Source organism: Schistocerca americana, chromosome 10, assembly GCF_021461395.2.
Source record: "Schistocerca americana isolate TAMUIC-IGC-003095 chromosome 10, iqSchAmer2.1, whole genome shotgun sequence".
In the NCBI taxonomy this organism is placed as follows: Eukaryota; Metazoa; Arthropoda; class Insecta; order Orthoptera; family Acrididae; genus Schistocerca; species Schistocerca americana.
The window spans coordinates 102,912,841-102,929,479 of NC_060128.1; the positions used below are offsets into that span (position 1 = coordinate 102,912,841).

The 16,639-nt window shown below is 46.1% G+C and overlaps 1 protein-coding gene across 1 annotated transcript in view; it reads left to right on the top strand.

Moving 5' to 3' along the window:
- LOC124552274 (C3 and PZP-like alpha-2-macroglobulin domain-containing protein 8) overlaps positions 1-16,639 on the top strand; it is an 842,473-nt gene that overhangs the window by 810,246 nt on the left and 15,588 nt on the right. Inside the window, exon 27 of the mRNA XM_047126553.1 lies at positions 15,462-15,887. Coding sequence (XP_046982509.1) covers positions 15,462-15,887 — 426 coding nt within the window. The remainder of the gene's footprint in view (positions 1-15,461; positions 15,888-16,639) is intronic.

Consider the following 16,639-nt stretch of genomic DNA (forward strand, 5'->3'; position numbering starts at 1 on the left):
GCTTCTGACAAACGTCAAGTGCAGCAGCCATCTAAGACATGCTGTGACGGCGCCACTCACGGGAACAGGTTGAATTAAGTTTGAAAACAAGCGGGAAGGATGTATCTACACACTGTAAAACTTTCACACATGCAGAATGAAAACTGTATCTTTACATAGGTAGTGTGCATTTCTTTTGGAGTGACAATCGTATATCACATTCAGAATCCCACAAAAACGGTTTTTTGTCAGTATAACTGTAACAATACTTACATACGATCTAATTTTGCTATAGTGAGTGATTTGGCTTATCTAAGGAATATGCTACCGTCTAGTGGAATTTATGGCAAGCGAATATGGAAAAAAAGTCCGCTGCAGTGTGCTACCACCTAGTGGCACTGATGTAAACTTATAGTTGAGCAGTATGGGCCGTGAACTGTCCACGTTGTCTTGTAAAATCCGCATGTATTTGGTCCATAAGGCAATTACCTCACACCAGTTGCGCAGCGCAAAATCTCCGTAAAATGTGCACAACTGAAGGTGTGCATGCAACCCTGATTCCAAGTTTCACGGAATCTAGATGAGTAGTAATGTAACATAGCGTGATAGATGTAGTGCTGTGTATTTCAGATTTCCGCATTTACATTACTTTTAGCAGCATTCAAAGAAAATAACCAATAAATCCACAAGGTGTCAAAAGTTAAAAGTGTTCACGTGTTCCTGCGCTCTTACACAACAGCCGTCACTGACAATGCGTTACGTTTGTTTATGTTGAGGGTCAATTGCCGCTCCCTTCACGAAGCGTTTCAGTACAACTTTCTACCATTGCGATTTTCTGTGTAGAACAGCGTCAGTCGCGAGATGCCTCATGAAAATGCCGACGTTATCTCGTAGGCTAATATATATATATATGTAATGTGCAATAAGACCCTGTTGAATTGCGCAAAGCTCCTTGATTCTTTTTGCTTCTTTTCACACTGCTCTCATCTCATTTTTTCTGCATGGGCTCTCTCCCTTTCCTCTGTCCATTTTGTTCCTGCTTTTTCGGAACTTCGTTCTCTGACTTCCCATCTGTCAACTTTCTGCTTAAATACCTTTCTATTCAAAATATCTGAATAATTTATCTGAGCTCTTTGTAGGTCCTTTTTGGCCTTTTGTATCCAGGGTATAGTTTTAAGTCCTTCCATGTATTTAAGAACTTTGTGCATAAGTCTTGTTTTGGGAGGCCTAGAGACGTGCCCATAAATTTTAATCTCCTTTTTCTAATGTCTGCTGCAAGGTTGGACAATTTCCCAGTTGTTTGACGAGACTGTAATCTATAGCCCTCTTCTGTTTCCTTTGGTCCTAGTATCTTTCTGATATTTTACGTTCTTCCTTTAAAAGTTTTCTAGGCCACCTTTTATGTGGATTGTCAGGGCATCACTGGCATACAGGACTTCAGGTTTTATTACTGCATTGTAGCGATTTTGAACAAGCATTTTTTATTGTACATCTTGTAGGTTCTTCCATAGGCTCTAATTAGTTTTTGGAGGCGAATGTTTTGTGCTATTTTTTCTCGCCCCTTAGGTTCAAGGACTTCACCTAATGATTTGAAATATGGGACTCTATTGATATGACCTTATTTTGTAGTCAAGTTTTGGGTGTCAGCTTTTTTGGCGATGAACCAGACTTTAGGAAAGATATTTGCAGACCAACTTTCTCTGTACATTCTTTAACGGTTTCAACCTGTTTGATTGCTGTTATCTTATCATCCGCTAGTGGGGGTAAGTCGTCAGCGAAAGCTTAAAATTAAATTCTTATTTCAGCATTGGCTCGCTCCATCTGTACAGGTTTCAAGCACTTTTTATTCTTCAATTCCTTTTCCCATTCGCGGATGACCTTGTCCAGCACAAGGCTGAATAGGAGAGGAGACAGACAGACCGTCAACTTGTCGGACGCCAGTTTTGATCAGGAAGGGCTCGGATATTTCACCCACGAATTTCACGTTGGGGGTAGTATCAGTTAATGTTTCTTTGATGAGGTTAAGGGTTTTTGGATCTAACTCTTGTTCTTCATGGACATCAGAAAGTGCTTGTCGGTCAACCGAGTCGTATGCCTTTTTAAAGTCAACAAACGTGCAAATTATTGGGTTGTATCTGATTGCTTTGTATTTTAGGACGGTCTGTGCAGAATCTAATGGGGCGAAAGCCACCTTGATATTCACCAATTTTGTTTCCCAGTTGCTCTTGTGCTCTTTGAAGAACACAAACTGATAGAACTTTGTATGCGACCTGAAGTAGTAATATTGTATATAATGGTCCAGTAACACTCCTTTGGCGGTACACCCGAAGTTACTTTTACGTCCTAAGATTTCACTCCATTGAGAATAATAGGCTGTGTTCTGTTATTGCTAGAAACCCTGCAATCCAGTCACACATTTGGTCTGATAATCTCTACGGTAGTATTTTGTTCATTAGGTGGCAACTGTATCGAGCGTTTTTCGCAAGTCAGAAAACCGGCATCATTTTGAGTCCTAAGCTGCAACATGGAAACCTAGGCTGAGAAACCTGGATGTTTCTACCTTAATTCGATGTGCAACTATTTCTAGAGAATCTTGGTAATAATAATGATGCTTGCATTAATGAAAAGTATAGCCTTTCTAATTTACTGTAGAGCGTAACACCTCTCTCTTTAACTAACATTTACTTCCCTAAAGGCGGCTACACTAGTTCAAGCACGCTTGAGCAGGATCCTTGCACAAGTGTACTTGCACAAGCATGCTTGAGCGTGTGTAGGATAAATTTACTCGAGCACCAGGCTTACACAAGCAGGTTGATGCTTTATCGAATTTCGATTATGCATGATAGTGCAAGCGTTCAAGCGTATGCATGCTTGAAAGTGCGTACCAAGTATAACCACGCATTCATCAATTCTGAGTGAGTCTGTGCAGTGTGAGAGTCTTGTGCTTTCTTTAATACTGCGCATCGCCGTCTGAGATCGATATTTTCCGGACTAAATACACTGCTGTTTGTACAAGCTTGCTTGAGCCGTATGGAAGCAAACCGATTTTGTGCATGCTTGCGCAAGCAGGCTTGTCAAGCAGGCTCGTCAAGCATGCAGTTACGTGTGTTGTCGCTTTAAAAGGGTTCTTTGTAACACTCTATTAGAAAGGAGGGAAAATTGGTAAAGTGTTACATGCACACAACGCTTAATAACGAAGCAATCATGACTGAGGACCTATCGTAGAACTCTTTTTGGTCTAAATCGTGAAGCTCTCTGCATAGTGTAACTTTGCGCTTTCTACATTCATAGCTTGTCTCTCTGTTCACGAATCATCCTATGCCTCCCTCCGAGACCACCATTCATTTCGGCGAAGACAGCTCCGTTTCACTTAGATAGTGAGCATCTAAGAGAAGGGAATTGGCGGCCTCGTAAATTCCTTGTGCTGTGTGTGACATGCAGTTTAATTTGATCTTTCGCATTTCGAGTTTGTTAGGATACACGAGAAAAATTACTGGAGCTCACGGTGTTCTGATCTGAAGTTGTGTTGCACTGTCAGGATAGTCCTGAGAATACATCACTGCCGGCCGGAGTGGCCGAGCGGTTCTAGGCGCGACAGTCTGGAACCGCGCGACCGCTACGGTCGCAGGTTCGAATCCTGCCTCGGGCATGGATGTGTGTGATGTCCTTAGGTTAGTTAGGTTTAAGTAGTTCTAAGTTCTAGGGGACTGATGACCACAGATATTTAGTCCCATAGTGCTCAGAGCCATTTGAACGAAAGCCAACAGCGGAAACATCCCACATCTCCCACGCCAAAGAAATCCGAAGCTCTTCACACAAGTTCTGGTAAGGTCATGAGGGCCTCCATCTTCGACTGCAGGGCCCCTCTGCTTGTCCAGTTCCTTGAGCATCGAACCACAATCAGTGGATACCCCAAGGAAGACACTTTACAGGTCCCATAAAGTCAAAACGCCCAGGAATGCTGTCGGACGGGTTCATCCTGTTGGATGATAATGCTCGCCCTCTCACTGCAATCCGACGAAGGCTTCGCTACGGCCTCTTGGTCTGATTTTCACATCTTCGTCGACCTGAAGAAACACGTGCGTGTGCGTAAGTTTCAGTTGGACGAGGAAGTGCAAGAGTTAGTATGGCTGTGGATCCATCAGCAACCGACTGTGTTCTGTGAAGCTCCTCAAAGTAGGAACAATGTCTTAATGTGTATGGTGATTACGTTTGAATGGAACCATTTCATGGTCCTGTTATGGTATGTGTTCGGTTTTCATTTGACTGCCCCTTATTCTACAAACGAACGTAAGTGCATGTACAGCAGTATGTGCTTCATGTTGAATCAACACTACCACACTTGTAGATATGACTGTTGTAGTACAAGGTGTACAACTTTGCTTCCGCCGTTTGCCGATAATTTTGCTTATTGACGAACCGATCGGAGCCGGCCGTTGTGACCGAGCGGTTCTAGGCGCTTCAGTCTGGAACCGCGCGACCTCTACGGTCGCAGGTTCGAATCCTGCCTCGGGCATGAATGTGCGTGATGTCCTTAGGTTAGTTAGGTTTAAGTAGTTCTAAGTTCTAGGGGACTGATGACCTCAGAAGGTGAGTCCCATAGTGCTGAGAGCCATCTGAACCAATACAGCACTGCCTAGCACAAGATCAGTGGTCATCCAGCTTCCCTCACAGTCTACTTTCTCGCTTAGTATCCGCACTCTTCAGTCGTGTTACCAACATGTTTACTCTGCAAATTCACATTTGAGTTTTTAGCAGAGGGACCACAGAATCACTTTCAACCTATACCCCCGCCCGTGCCGCTATACAGGTTGTTTCCGCAAGAGCGTGCAAAAATATAACACGACATAGTGGATGCTCCACTGAACAATTTGAGAAAGGGGACCTGGGGTCGGAGGAGCCAGCTTGAGGAGATAACAGGAATAAAATCACGTTGTTATGTACTTTTTTACACTGAAGAGCCAAAGAAACTGCTACACTTGCTTAATATCGTGTAGAGCCCCGCGAGCACGCAGAACTGCCGAAACACGACATGGCATGACTCGACTAATGTCTGAAGTAGTGCTGGAGGCAATTGACACCATGAATCCCGCTAGGCTGTCCATAAATCCGTAAGAGTATACGAGAGAGTGGAAACCTCTTCTGACCACGACGTTGCAATGCATCCCAGATGTGCTCAACAATCTTCATGCCTGGGGAGTTTGTGGCCAGCAGGAGTGTTCAGACTCAGACCAGTGTTCCTGGAGCCACTCTGTAGCAGTGCTGGACGTGTGGGGTGTAGCATTGTGCTACTGGACTTTCGCAAGTCCGTCGGAATGCACAATGGACATGAATGAACGCAGGTGATCAGACTAGGTGCTTACGTTTGTGTCACCTGTCTGAATCGCATCTAAACGCATCAGGGATCCCGTATCACTCCAACTGCACACGTCCCACACCATTACAGAGCCTCCACCAGCTTGAACAGTCCCCTGCTGACATGCAGGGTCCATGGATTCATGAGGTTTTCTCCATACCCGTACACCTCCATCCGCTCGATACAAAATCAAGCGTAAAGCTTTGTGTCGTGCAGTCATCAAGGGTACACGAGTGAGCCTTCGGCCCCATATCGATGATGTTTCGTTGAATGATTCGCACGCTGACACTTGTTCATGGCCCAGCATTGAAATCCGCAGCAATTTGCCGATCGGGTGCCCTTCTGTCCCGTTGATCGATTCCCCTCAGACGTCTTTGGTCCCGTTCTTACAGGATCTTTCCCCGGCCGGAGAGATATGGGTTAATTGGTGTTTTACCGGATTCCTAATATTCACAGTACACTCGTGAAATGGTCGCACGGGAAAATCTCCACTTTATCGCTACCTAAGGGATGCTGTGTGCCATCGTTCACGCGCCGACTATAACACCACGTTCAAACTCACGTAAATCTTGATAAGCTGCCATTGTAGCAGCAATGACAGATGTAACACCTGCGCCAGGCACTTGTTGTCTTATATAGGCGTTACCGATCGCAGCACCGTATTCTGTCCTTTTACATATCTCTGTATTTGAAAACGCGTGCCTATACGTTTCCTTGGCGTTCAGTGTATTTATATTAGTTAACTGCCAATACCATCATTGATACAATGAACGTACCATTTGTACTCTTACAAAATGTGCTGCAACTGACGTCCATCAGCTTCAATGCAAGCACGATTTCGGAGAACAAGATTCTGACGCACCCTGACAAATATCCCTGGTAGGGTTCGGATCACATCACAGGCAGGTACAATTCTGGCAACTAATTCCATCTCCGTATCCACTGGGGTCTCATACACACGTGACTTTAGATATCCCCATAGGAAATAATCACGGGGATTCAGGTCAGATGACCACGCAGGCCATGGCATGGGAGCTCCCCTTTCAATCGAGCAACCAGGAAATACAGCACTGAGATCAGAATGAGATTTTCACTCTGCTTCGGAGTGTGCGCTGATATGAAACTTTCTGGCAGATTAAAACTGTGTGCCGGACCGAGACTCGAACTCGGGACCTTTGCCTTCCGCGTGTTGTATCCACATCCTCTCACATGCAGCCAAGGCCACGTGCTCCAACAACTCATGCAGAACACTTTGCACGAACCTCAATTAAAGGTGGGCATTCAGACGACGAGGTAGAAGATATGGCCCACTGAGATTGTCACCCGCCAGATATCTACAGGAAAACGTAATTAATGGAGTGACTACTACAGCGTGATGGTTTTGCTCATCCCACACATGGCTATTCCTGCTGTTCGAAATACCATCACGATCAAGTGAGATCTCGTAAGGAAACAGCACGATTTGCAGGAAATCCGTCCATTGTTTGAGCAACCACTGACACAATGCGATCCTTTGTGCAAAGTCACTCAAACAAGCACTACATGGAATCGTTATGGGTCATATGAGTGTAATTGATGTTCGTGGAGTACTCGCCACACTCTAGTACGTGCAGCGCCCATTTCACGTGCAATACGATGAGTACTTCTTGTGGTGTCCGATGCAGCACCTTCCAGGACCATCTCTTCACCATAGGATGTGGGAGTGGTCCTCATGTTGCAAGGTCCCTCCTTTCCAATGAACCAATCTCGCCGGCCGCTGTGACTGAGCGGTTCTAGACGCTTCAAGCCTGTTCAAATGGTTCAAATGGCTCTGAGCACTATGGGACAAATTTCTGAGGCCATCAGTCCCCTAGAACTTAGAACTACTTAAACCTAACTAACCTAAGGACGTCACACACATCCATGCCCGAGGCAGGATTCGAACCTGCAACCGTAGCGGTCGCGCGGTTCCAGACTGTAGCGCCTAGAACCGTTCGGCCACCCCGGTCGGCTTCATGCCGGAACCGCGCTGCTGCTACGGTCGCAGGTATGTGTGTGACGTCCTTAGGTTAGTTACATTTGTGTAGTTCTAAGTCTATGGGACTGATGACCTCAGATGTTAAGTCCCATAGAGCCGTTTGAACCAGTCTCCCGCATTCGTCGATCGAGAGAAATATTCACTCTCCTTAGGTTAGTTACATTTGAGTAGTTCTAAGTCTATGGGACTGATGACCTCAGATGTTAAGTCCCATAGTGCTTAGAGCCGTTTGAACCAGTCTCCCGCATTCGTCGATCGAGAGAAATATTCACTCGTCATGACAGATGATGCCTGTTAGAAAATCATTCCCTGTACAGCCTTTCCGTAGCGAGAGCAATGCAACTTACTTCCCCATACACAAGATGCATTCTGTGAGTTCTGCGAAACTATACCGGTACTGCCCGATCGTGCTGCACTGTACGTCACTGAAAAGCACTGAGTAATGAACGGGTCTATGGTTGATTCATAGCACATTTTGTCATGGAATACTGTACATACGATACAACAGAGCCACCTTATAGACAAGGAAAGTAAACAAAACTACATCATGACTTCCCAGTAATCAGGCTCGTCCTCCTACTTTTCCTGCAGGAAATATCGAATGTGCATGTAAATAAACAACATAGTACGTATTAGCTTGTACACACGTTAGTTGTAATTAAGCTGGATAACAGTAATGCTAGACAAAGCGGTGAATAAGTTTACTTCCTTATCTCCTTAAGCTGGCTATCCCATCGTGTTAAATTTTTTGTACACTCTTACGGAAACATCTTGTAAAACAGCACGTCGGAAAAATGAACATCTGAATCTCTCTGATTCATTTCCGCTGTCGTCCGTCAATCCTATCTGGTTAGGATCCCATACTGCACAGCGATAGTTCGGCAGAGGACGGACAAGAGTACTTAAGGCACACTCTTTAGTACAACTGCTCATCTGCCAATAAAAGACAGTCTTTGGTTCCACGTCCCCACAGCATTTTATTTGTGATTGCTCCACGTCAAGTTGATCGTAATCCTAATTGTCACAGTCACAGTCAATAAAATTCTTCTGGAAATCTGACCGCATTATAAATGAGAAGAATTCTCCGACACTTCGGCCACTGTTGCAAATGACCTCCGTCAGGATGTTTATGAATTGGCAGTGCGGTCACATACATAGGTATCTACTTGAATCGACAATTTATCTCATTTATCGCGTGTCCTAAATTCAACAGAAAATGTCTCGCTATTCATGCAGAGGAGTTCATATGTTTCATTGCTTCTGTTAAGTTTCCGCTTTTTAGACCATATAGATGTCTTTTGTAAACAATTCTTCAATTATTTTTTTATCTACCGATTACATCATCAGCAAAGAACCCAAAAGAACTGCTCAGATTGCCTCTTCAATCGTTCATACGGATTAAGAACAGCAGAAGGTCTATAACAATTCCTTGTAGTACCCCATGTACAACTGCAGTTGAACTAGATAACTTCCCATCAGTTTCTTCGAACTGTGACCTTTTTGACAGGAAATCACGAATCCACTCGCACAGCTGAGACAATATACCATAGGCACGCAATCTGATCAGAAGAATCCTATGAAACATGGAGTGTCATGATCTGTACCATCCCATTCTGACTATACCGCAAAATATATCTGGAAATTAATCGATGTCAGAATCCTGTTCTGGATGCACTTGCAACTGAAGTTTCAACAGAAATGGCAAGTATTTCATTTCTAACTTTCGAATGGTTCAAATGGCTCCAAGCACTATGGGATTTAACTCCTGAGGTCATCAGTCCACTAGACTTAGAACTACTTAAACCTAACATAAGGAGATCACACACATCCATGCCCGAGGCAGGATTCGAACCTGCGACCGCAGCAGCCGGGTGTTTCCGGACTGAAGCGCCTAGAATCGGCTCGAACATTCGATGCCTGAACTCTCAGCAATTCCTTCTTGAGCATAATCTGTGCCACGCCCACGTTCGTCTGCATTATCTTCCGAGAAATCAGTGTCACTTTCTTCAAATTCACGAGACAAACCGAGGAAATCTAAACATCGATCAATCTGCACCTCGTATGTTTTGACGCAACAGACTGTATGCACGGCAGAACTAGGCCGGCGAGAAGACAAGAAGAAGGGAAGATTTATACACGTTTCTTGTGCATGCCCACCACATAGCTATCAGTACTTGACCTAGGATCTCTAATGAGAAACCGAGTAGGGCGGGAACTGACTAATCAGTGGCAGAGTTACACACAGGACCCGAAGTGATACAACAGTATCGATACTTTAAACATAACCTAGAAGTGATGGAATCTTGAGTGCATGTGCTGCCACAGTGGTGTTTCAGATATAACGAAACTGAAAAATATCATCAAAAAGTAACTGAAATAGGTTGCGATTACAGTATTCTATCTACCGGGTGGTTATAATTAATCTTTCCCTATTTAATACGTTGTCCGCCATTCGTGGTCTCGCGGTAGCGTTCTCGCTTCCCGAGCACGGCGTCCCGGGTTCGATTCCCGGCGGGGTCTGGGATTTTCACCTGCCTCGAGATGACTGGGTGTTTTTGTGTCGTCTTCATCATCGACATTCATCGCCATGACGGTCGGAGGATGGCAACGGCAAACCATCTCCATTAGGCCCTTGCCTATTACTGCGGTGCGGGTCTCCCGCATCAACCTCCTACGCTCTGTAAAGAAGCATGGGACTTCATTTCCATTTCATTTAATACGTTATAACACGGAAACTAACTACCATTCGAGTACCAATGTCCAGAGTATGGGGTGCACTATTTTCATGCATCATAGCGCCACCGTCTAGTTCCAACTCTGGCCACCAGGTGCCGTGATCAGTCATCGTGATTTAGAGAGCCTGTATACAGAGAGAGTGGCCATAGGTGAAGTTGCCCGTGATTGGTTGATTAGCTTTGGCAGAAAAATGGCGCCAATCGTCTCTCGCGCTTCCTGTGTTAGCCGTCCTTTTGAGTTGAGGTTCAAAGAACTTTTGGAAACGATTAAAAGGTATATGAATTATTCAGAGACTTGTTATGGCTTGTACATGCATGCTCGATTTAGTTGTATACGAGTTGAAATAATGAAGCGTTTTGTGATGAAGTAAACACGTTAGTAATTGTACAGTATTGTTTTTGACATCTGTAATTCGTTCTGCAGACGTTCGTAAACGACGCCAGGTTGTGCTGCATTTGGTTGTGCCAATAGAGGCGAAGGTGGATTTTGCGTGTTAGCATTTCCACGCAATGAAGAAAGACGAGAGCAGTGGGCAGTCGCAGTCCACAGGGCTGACATAAATCAAACAGGAGCCTTGTGGAAACCAACCAAGTACTCTCATCTATGCGAAGGAAGTCGTTTTTGCTTTTTACTACATATAAAACAACTTGCAATGTACATAGTTAAATTTTAAAACAGACCTGTAAATTGGCTGTGTGAAAAATTATTGTAGCACATTACTCTTATAAACATAAAATTAAAATGGGATTGTGTATCTAATATGTAAGAATATTGCTAAGCTGCAGACGTCATAATTAAATCCTTCAGTGTCATAAGGTTTTTTAACAGTACTGTATTGAAGATTTCCACGAGTGTCATTTGATTTCTAGGCCACTGTTAGTAATTCCAGATAATCTCATTGTAGTATTATAACTATTTCATTAATGCTGTTAGGGCAGGAAGTTTCCCAGATTTCTGTCTTCATTTTGTCGTGGTTGGTGAAACATTATTCGTAGTAAATAATTGGAGGTACTCCTGAAGACAGTTTTTAATAGGCCTACTTACTGTGCGGTAGAAGCGATAGGGTAGTTTATTTGGTCGTTATTACAGTAGCCTACATTTAACATTACCTGATTTTTGTAATCTTTTTCGTTTGATATCTACGAGAGGTATTCAGTATAACGTGACAAGAAGTACTACAATGTCTCACACTCTTTGCATGTCACAAGTAAACAACTGCTTACGACTTTCATTCATTTGACGTAATACAGGTACGTTAAATCTTTAGCGTTAAGTACCTCCGATACAAAACAAATGCTATACGCTATATTTTTCTTTTACGTTATTTTCATTGCAATATGTCTAGTAAACGAACTTTAAAGGAGATAAATGCAAGTAACGAATAATTTTTACAGCCAATGTATCAAATTTTCCTGTGCTGTACGTAGTAGGCTACTATGAATATATTATTCTTATAAACAAAGGCATTTAACGAATGATTTCGCCATATTGTCTTGTGCTTTTGATTCGGTAAGTGTGTACTCCACTACCGGCCATTCAAAAGTCCCGCCCGCAGTTTGGCAGAAAAATGGCCGCCATATCGTCCAGTTGGCCACTCTCTCCCTATACACGCCCTCTATCGTGATTCATAGTCTCACACACATTACCAGCAGCAATGGACTTGTCGACGTGTCAACATGAGCTTGGACAATAGGAGTGGGGTGAATGGTGAACCTCCATTATGAAAACTAGAGTAATGCTGAATATGCACTTCGAGAGTATCGCCGGCTGAAAGGATTACAATTCAACTGGAGAACTGGGCGTCGCTGCGTTAAGAGGTAGACTACTGGTTGCACAACAGGTGGCTGATCAAATTGCTGTTGCTATGGCAGACAACGGTGCGTGCAATTCCCGATCAAATGGCAGTGTATGTACTGTGTCACGACATCCTGGCAGATTAAAACGGTGTGCCAGACCGAGACTCGAACTCAGAACCTTTGCCTTTCGCGGGCAAGTGCTCTACCGACTGAGCTACACAAGCACGACTCACGCCCCATCCTCACAGCTTTAATTCCACCAGTGGAGTTAACTCGGGACCTTTGTCTTTCGTGGGCAAGTGTTCTACAGACTGAGCTACCCAAGCACGACTCACGCCCCATCCTCACAGCTTAAATTCCGCCAGTGAACTTGGGTCCTTTGCCTTTTGTGGGCAAGTGCTCTACCGACTGAGCTACCCAAGCACGACTCACGCCCCGTCCTCACAGCTTTATCTCCGCCAGCGGAATTAACTCGGGACCTTTGCCTTTCGTGGGCAAGTGCTCTACCGACTGAGCTACCCAAGCACGACTCACGTCCCCTCCTCCCAGCTTTAACTCCACCAGCGGAATTAACTCGGGACCTTTGCCTTTCGTGGGCAAGTGCTCTACCGACTGAGCTACCCAAGCACGACTCACGTCCCCTCCTCCCAGCTTTAACTCCACCAGCGGAATTAACTCGGGACCTTTGCCTTTCGTGGGCAAGTGCTCTACCGACTGAGCTACCCAAGCACGACTCAGGCCCCGTCCTCACAGCTTTAACTCCGCCAGCGGAATTAACTCGGGACCTTTGTCTTTCGTGGGCAAGTGTTCTACCGACTGAGCTACCCAAGCACGACTCACGCCCCGTCCTCACAGCTTTATCTCCGCCAGCGGAATTAACTCGGGACCTTTGCCTTTCGTGGGCAAGTGCTCTACCGACTGAGCTACCCAAGCACGACTCACGTCCCCTCCTCCCAGCTTTAACTCCACCAGCGGAATTAACTCGGGACCTTTGCCTTTCGTGGGCAAGTGTTCTACCGACTGAGCTACCCAAGCACGACTCACGCCCCGTCCTCACAGCTTTAACTCCGCCAGCGGAATTAACTCGGGACCTTTGTCTTTCGTGGGCAAGTGTTCTACAGACTGAGCTACCCAAGCACGACTCACGCCCCATCCTCACAGCTTAAATTCCGCCAGTGAACTTGGGTCCTTTGCCTTTTGTGGGCAAGTGCTCTACCAACTGAGCTACCCAAGCACGACTCACGCCCCGTCCTCACAGCTTTAACTCCGCCAGCGGAACTAACTCGGGACCTTTGCCTTTCGTGGGCAAGTGTTCTACCGACTGAGCTACCCAAGCACGACTCACGCCCCATCCTCACAGCTTTAACTCCGCCAGCGGAATTAACTTGGGACCTTTGCCTTTCGCGGGCAAGTGCTCTACCGACTGAGCTACCCAAGCACGACTCACGGCCCATCCTCACAGCTTTAATTCTGCCAGTGGAGTTAACTCGGGACCTTTGTCTTTTGCGGGCAAGTGCCCTACCAACTGAGCTACCCAAGCACGACTCACGCCCCGTCCTCACAGCTTTATCTCCGCCAGCGGAATTAACTCGGGACCTTTGCCTTTCGTGGGCAAGTGCTCTACCGACTGAGCTACCCAAGCACAACTCACGTCCCCTCCTCCCAGCTTTAACTCCACCAGCGGAATTAACTCGGGACCTTTGCCTTTCGTGGGCAAGTGTTCTACCGACTGAGCTACCCAAGCACGACTCACGCCCCGTCCTCACAGCTTTAACTCCGCCAGCGGAATTAACTCGGGACCTTTGTCTTTCGTGGGCAAGTGTTCTACAGACTGAGCTACCCAAGCACGACTCACGGCCCATCCTCACAGCTTTAATTCTGCCAGTGGAGTTAACTCGGGACCTTTGTCTTTTGCGGGCAAGTGCCCTACCAACTGAGCTACCCAAGCATGACTCACGCTGTCGGAATTAAAACTGTGAGGACGGCGCGTGAGTCGTGCTTGGGTAGGTCAGTTGGTAGAGCACTTGCCCGTGAAAGGCAAAGGTCCTGAGTTCGAGTCTTGGTCCGGCACACAGTTTTAATCTGCCAGGAAGTTTCATATCAGTGCACACTCCGCTGTTGAGTGAAAATTTCATTCTGTATCACGACAGTTGAACATCCCGTATGGAAGGTGCTTCTAACCATTCTCAAAAGGTATCCGTACATGATCCCTACCGTACAGCAGCTTGCACCACAGGACGCACAATGACTTGTTTTCACTCTCCACTTTCTCGCAAGGATTCGAGTTGACGGGAGCTAGCCCTTAACCATCCTATAGACAGACGAAGCTAATTTTTCTCTGACGGGTGAGGTGAACACACATAGTTGCCGAGTGTGGGATCTTCACCTCCAGTCAACGTGCATGAAGTTCCACTGTACGGTGAACATCCCAGCATATGAAGTGGCTTCACGGCTACGTTCATCATTGACCCATTCTTTTTTGAACAGGTTGGCGCTCAAGGACCAACGACGTGCAGTGTGACTATCCAGCGTTACTGCGATATGCTTCGCCAGTATAGCATACGCGCCCTACAGGAGAGAGCCGCAGTGAACTCAACAGTTTTCATGGGGCCCCACCGCACATCGCTCGTTAAGTTCATTTGCTTCTCCAAAAAACGTTTGGAAACGATCAAATTATCAGCCGATCGTTTCCAAACGCTTGGTCGGCACTATCACCTGATCTCACTCCCTGTGATTTCTGGCTGTGGGCCTACCTGAAGGACAGGATTTACCAGGGGAACAGTCAAAAAGTGCTGATTTAAAGTGCGGCCTGTCAAGAGAGCCAGCATACCTACAGACATGCTTCGTTCTGCTGTGCAGAATGCAGTCCTGTGCTTTCAGACTCTTCTGGACACTGATCGGCGCCATATTGAGTACCTTTTGTAGCAGCAATATTGCCGGTATATAATGATATAATGTACCGTAGCAGCACATTAAAAGTGTTTCAATTTAATTGATTCTGCGCTATTTCTCTTCCGCATGTCCTTGACATTAACACTATCAAGTTTGGTACTCGTACAGTAATTAGTTTCTGTGTTATGGCGTGTTAAATATGTAAAGGTTAATTATAACCACGCGTTACCACTGCATACTTACTGCGCAAGATATCCATGTGGGACATGGTGGATGCTGCAAATGAAGTGATGGGAAAGCGACTGATTACATACTTCCGTACGAGTCATTCCTTCTCGTATGTCGTCTTCCCAATGAGGAACCATCTTTGTCACGGTACATCGTTCTTTGAACGACATCACATTCCGCTATCACTTCTCACTCTTCTCTTCCGAACCTCATTCTTAGTTGTTCACATTCTTGTTCAGTGCTGCATACCATCACTTTAGTCTTTCTGTTGATTATTCTCGTACGATATTGGTCGCCGAAAGTACTTTCCACTGTGCTACGGCCCTTTCTAGATCGTATTTCGTCATTCTGCTTTGTGACCACAGCAGTTTCATCTTCATATCGTGGCATGTCCATTATTTTTTATCCTCACCAGTCACGGTGTACAAAAGTTGTATGAATTTTTCGACGGTTGTAGGTGGAGTCCAGATGGGGTCCAACTTCTCCGAGGTCTGCGAGTGCGGGCAGGAGTGCCCGCACGACCCGGTCGAGCCGCAGCCTTCGCCAGAGACGCCAGTCACCACCACCACGACCACAGCCACGGCGACGGCGTCGGCGGCCTCCAACGCCGCGGGCGGTCACGACCAGAGACCGGACACGACCACGAGGTCCCTGTCCACGCCCACATCACGACCCACCAGCACGTCTGACGAGCCTGGGGGAGGTGACGTCACCAACAGTGGCGCGGGGGCGGTGACGAAGACGACGTCGACGCCCACGACCACGACCGAGGAGCCGGAGTCCGTCAACATCATCATCACGGATGACAACGCCGAGCTGGAGAGCCAGAAGGAGCGCCCGGCAGGAAAGAGACACGGCCCATCCTCCAAGAGCGCGAGTCCAGGTCAGCTGCCTTCATCTGGGTCCATACCCTGCATTCGAACGGGTCATTAGAAGTCTATACTGGGTGTTCATAATGAAGGTGGAGCTACTGTCAGAGGTCCGGTGTGGGCTGTAATTATGGCAGGAACACATCGCGCAGCTATTGAACCATAGGCCGGCCGCAGTGGCCGTGCGGTTCTAGACGCTACAGTCTGGAACCGAGCGACCGCTACGGTCGCAGGTTCGAATCCTGCCTCGGGCATGGATGTGTGTGATGTCCTTAGGTTAGTTAGGTTTAATTAGTTCTAAGTTCTAGGCGACTGATGACCTCAGAAGTTACGTCCCATAGTGCTCAGAGCCATTTGAACCATATTGAACTATATGAAATAACAACTAGCTCTTTATTCACATGAAGTGTTGACTGCTATTGACAAGGGATTTCAGATTGATTCCGTATTTCTGGATATCCGGAAGGCTTTTGACACTGTACCTCACAAGCGACTCATAGTGAAATTGCGTGCTCAGGGAATATCGTCTCAGTTATGTGACTGGATTTGGAATTTCCTGTCAGAGAGGTCACAGTTCCTAGTTCATCGACTAAAACAGAAGTGATTTCTGGCGTTCCTCAAGGTACTGTTATAGGCCTTCTGCTGTTCCTTATGTATATAAACGATTTGGGAGACAATCTGAGCAGCCGTCTTACGTTGTTTGCACATGGCGCTGTCATTTATCGATTAATGAAATCATCCAGAAAATCAAAACAAACTGCAAAAC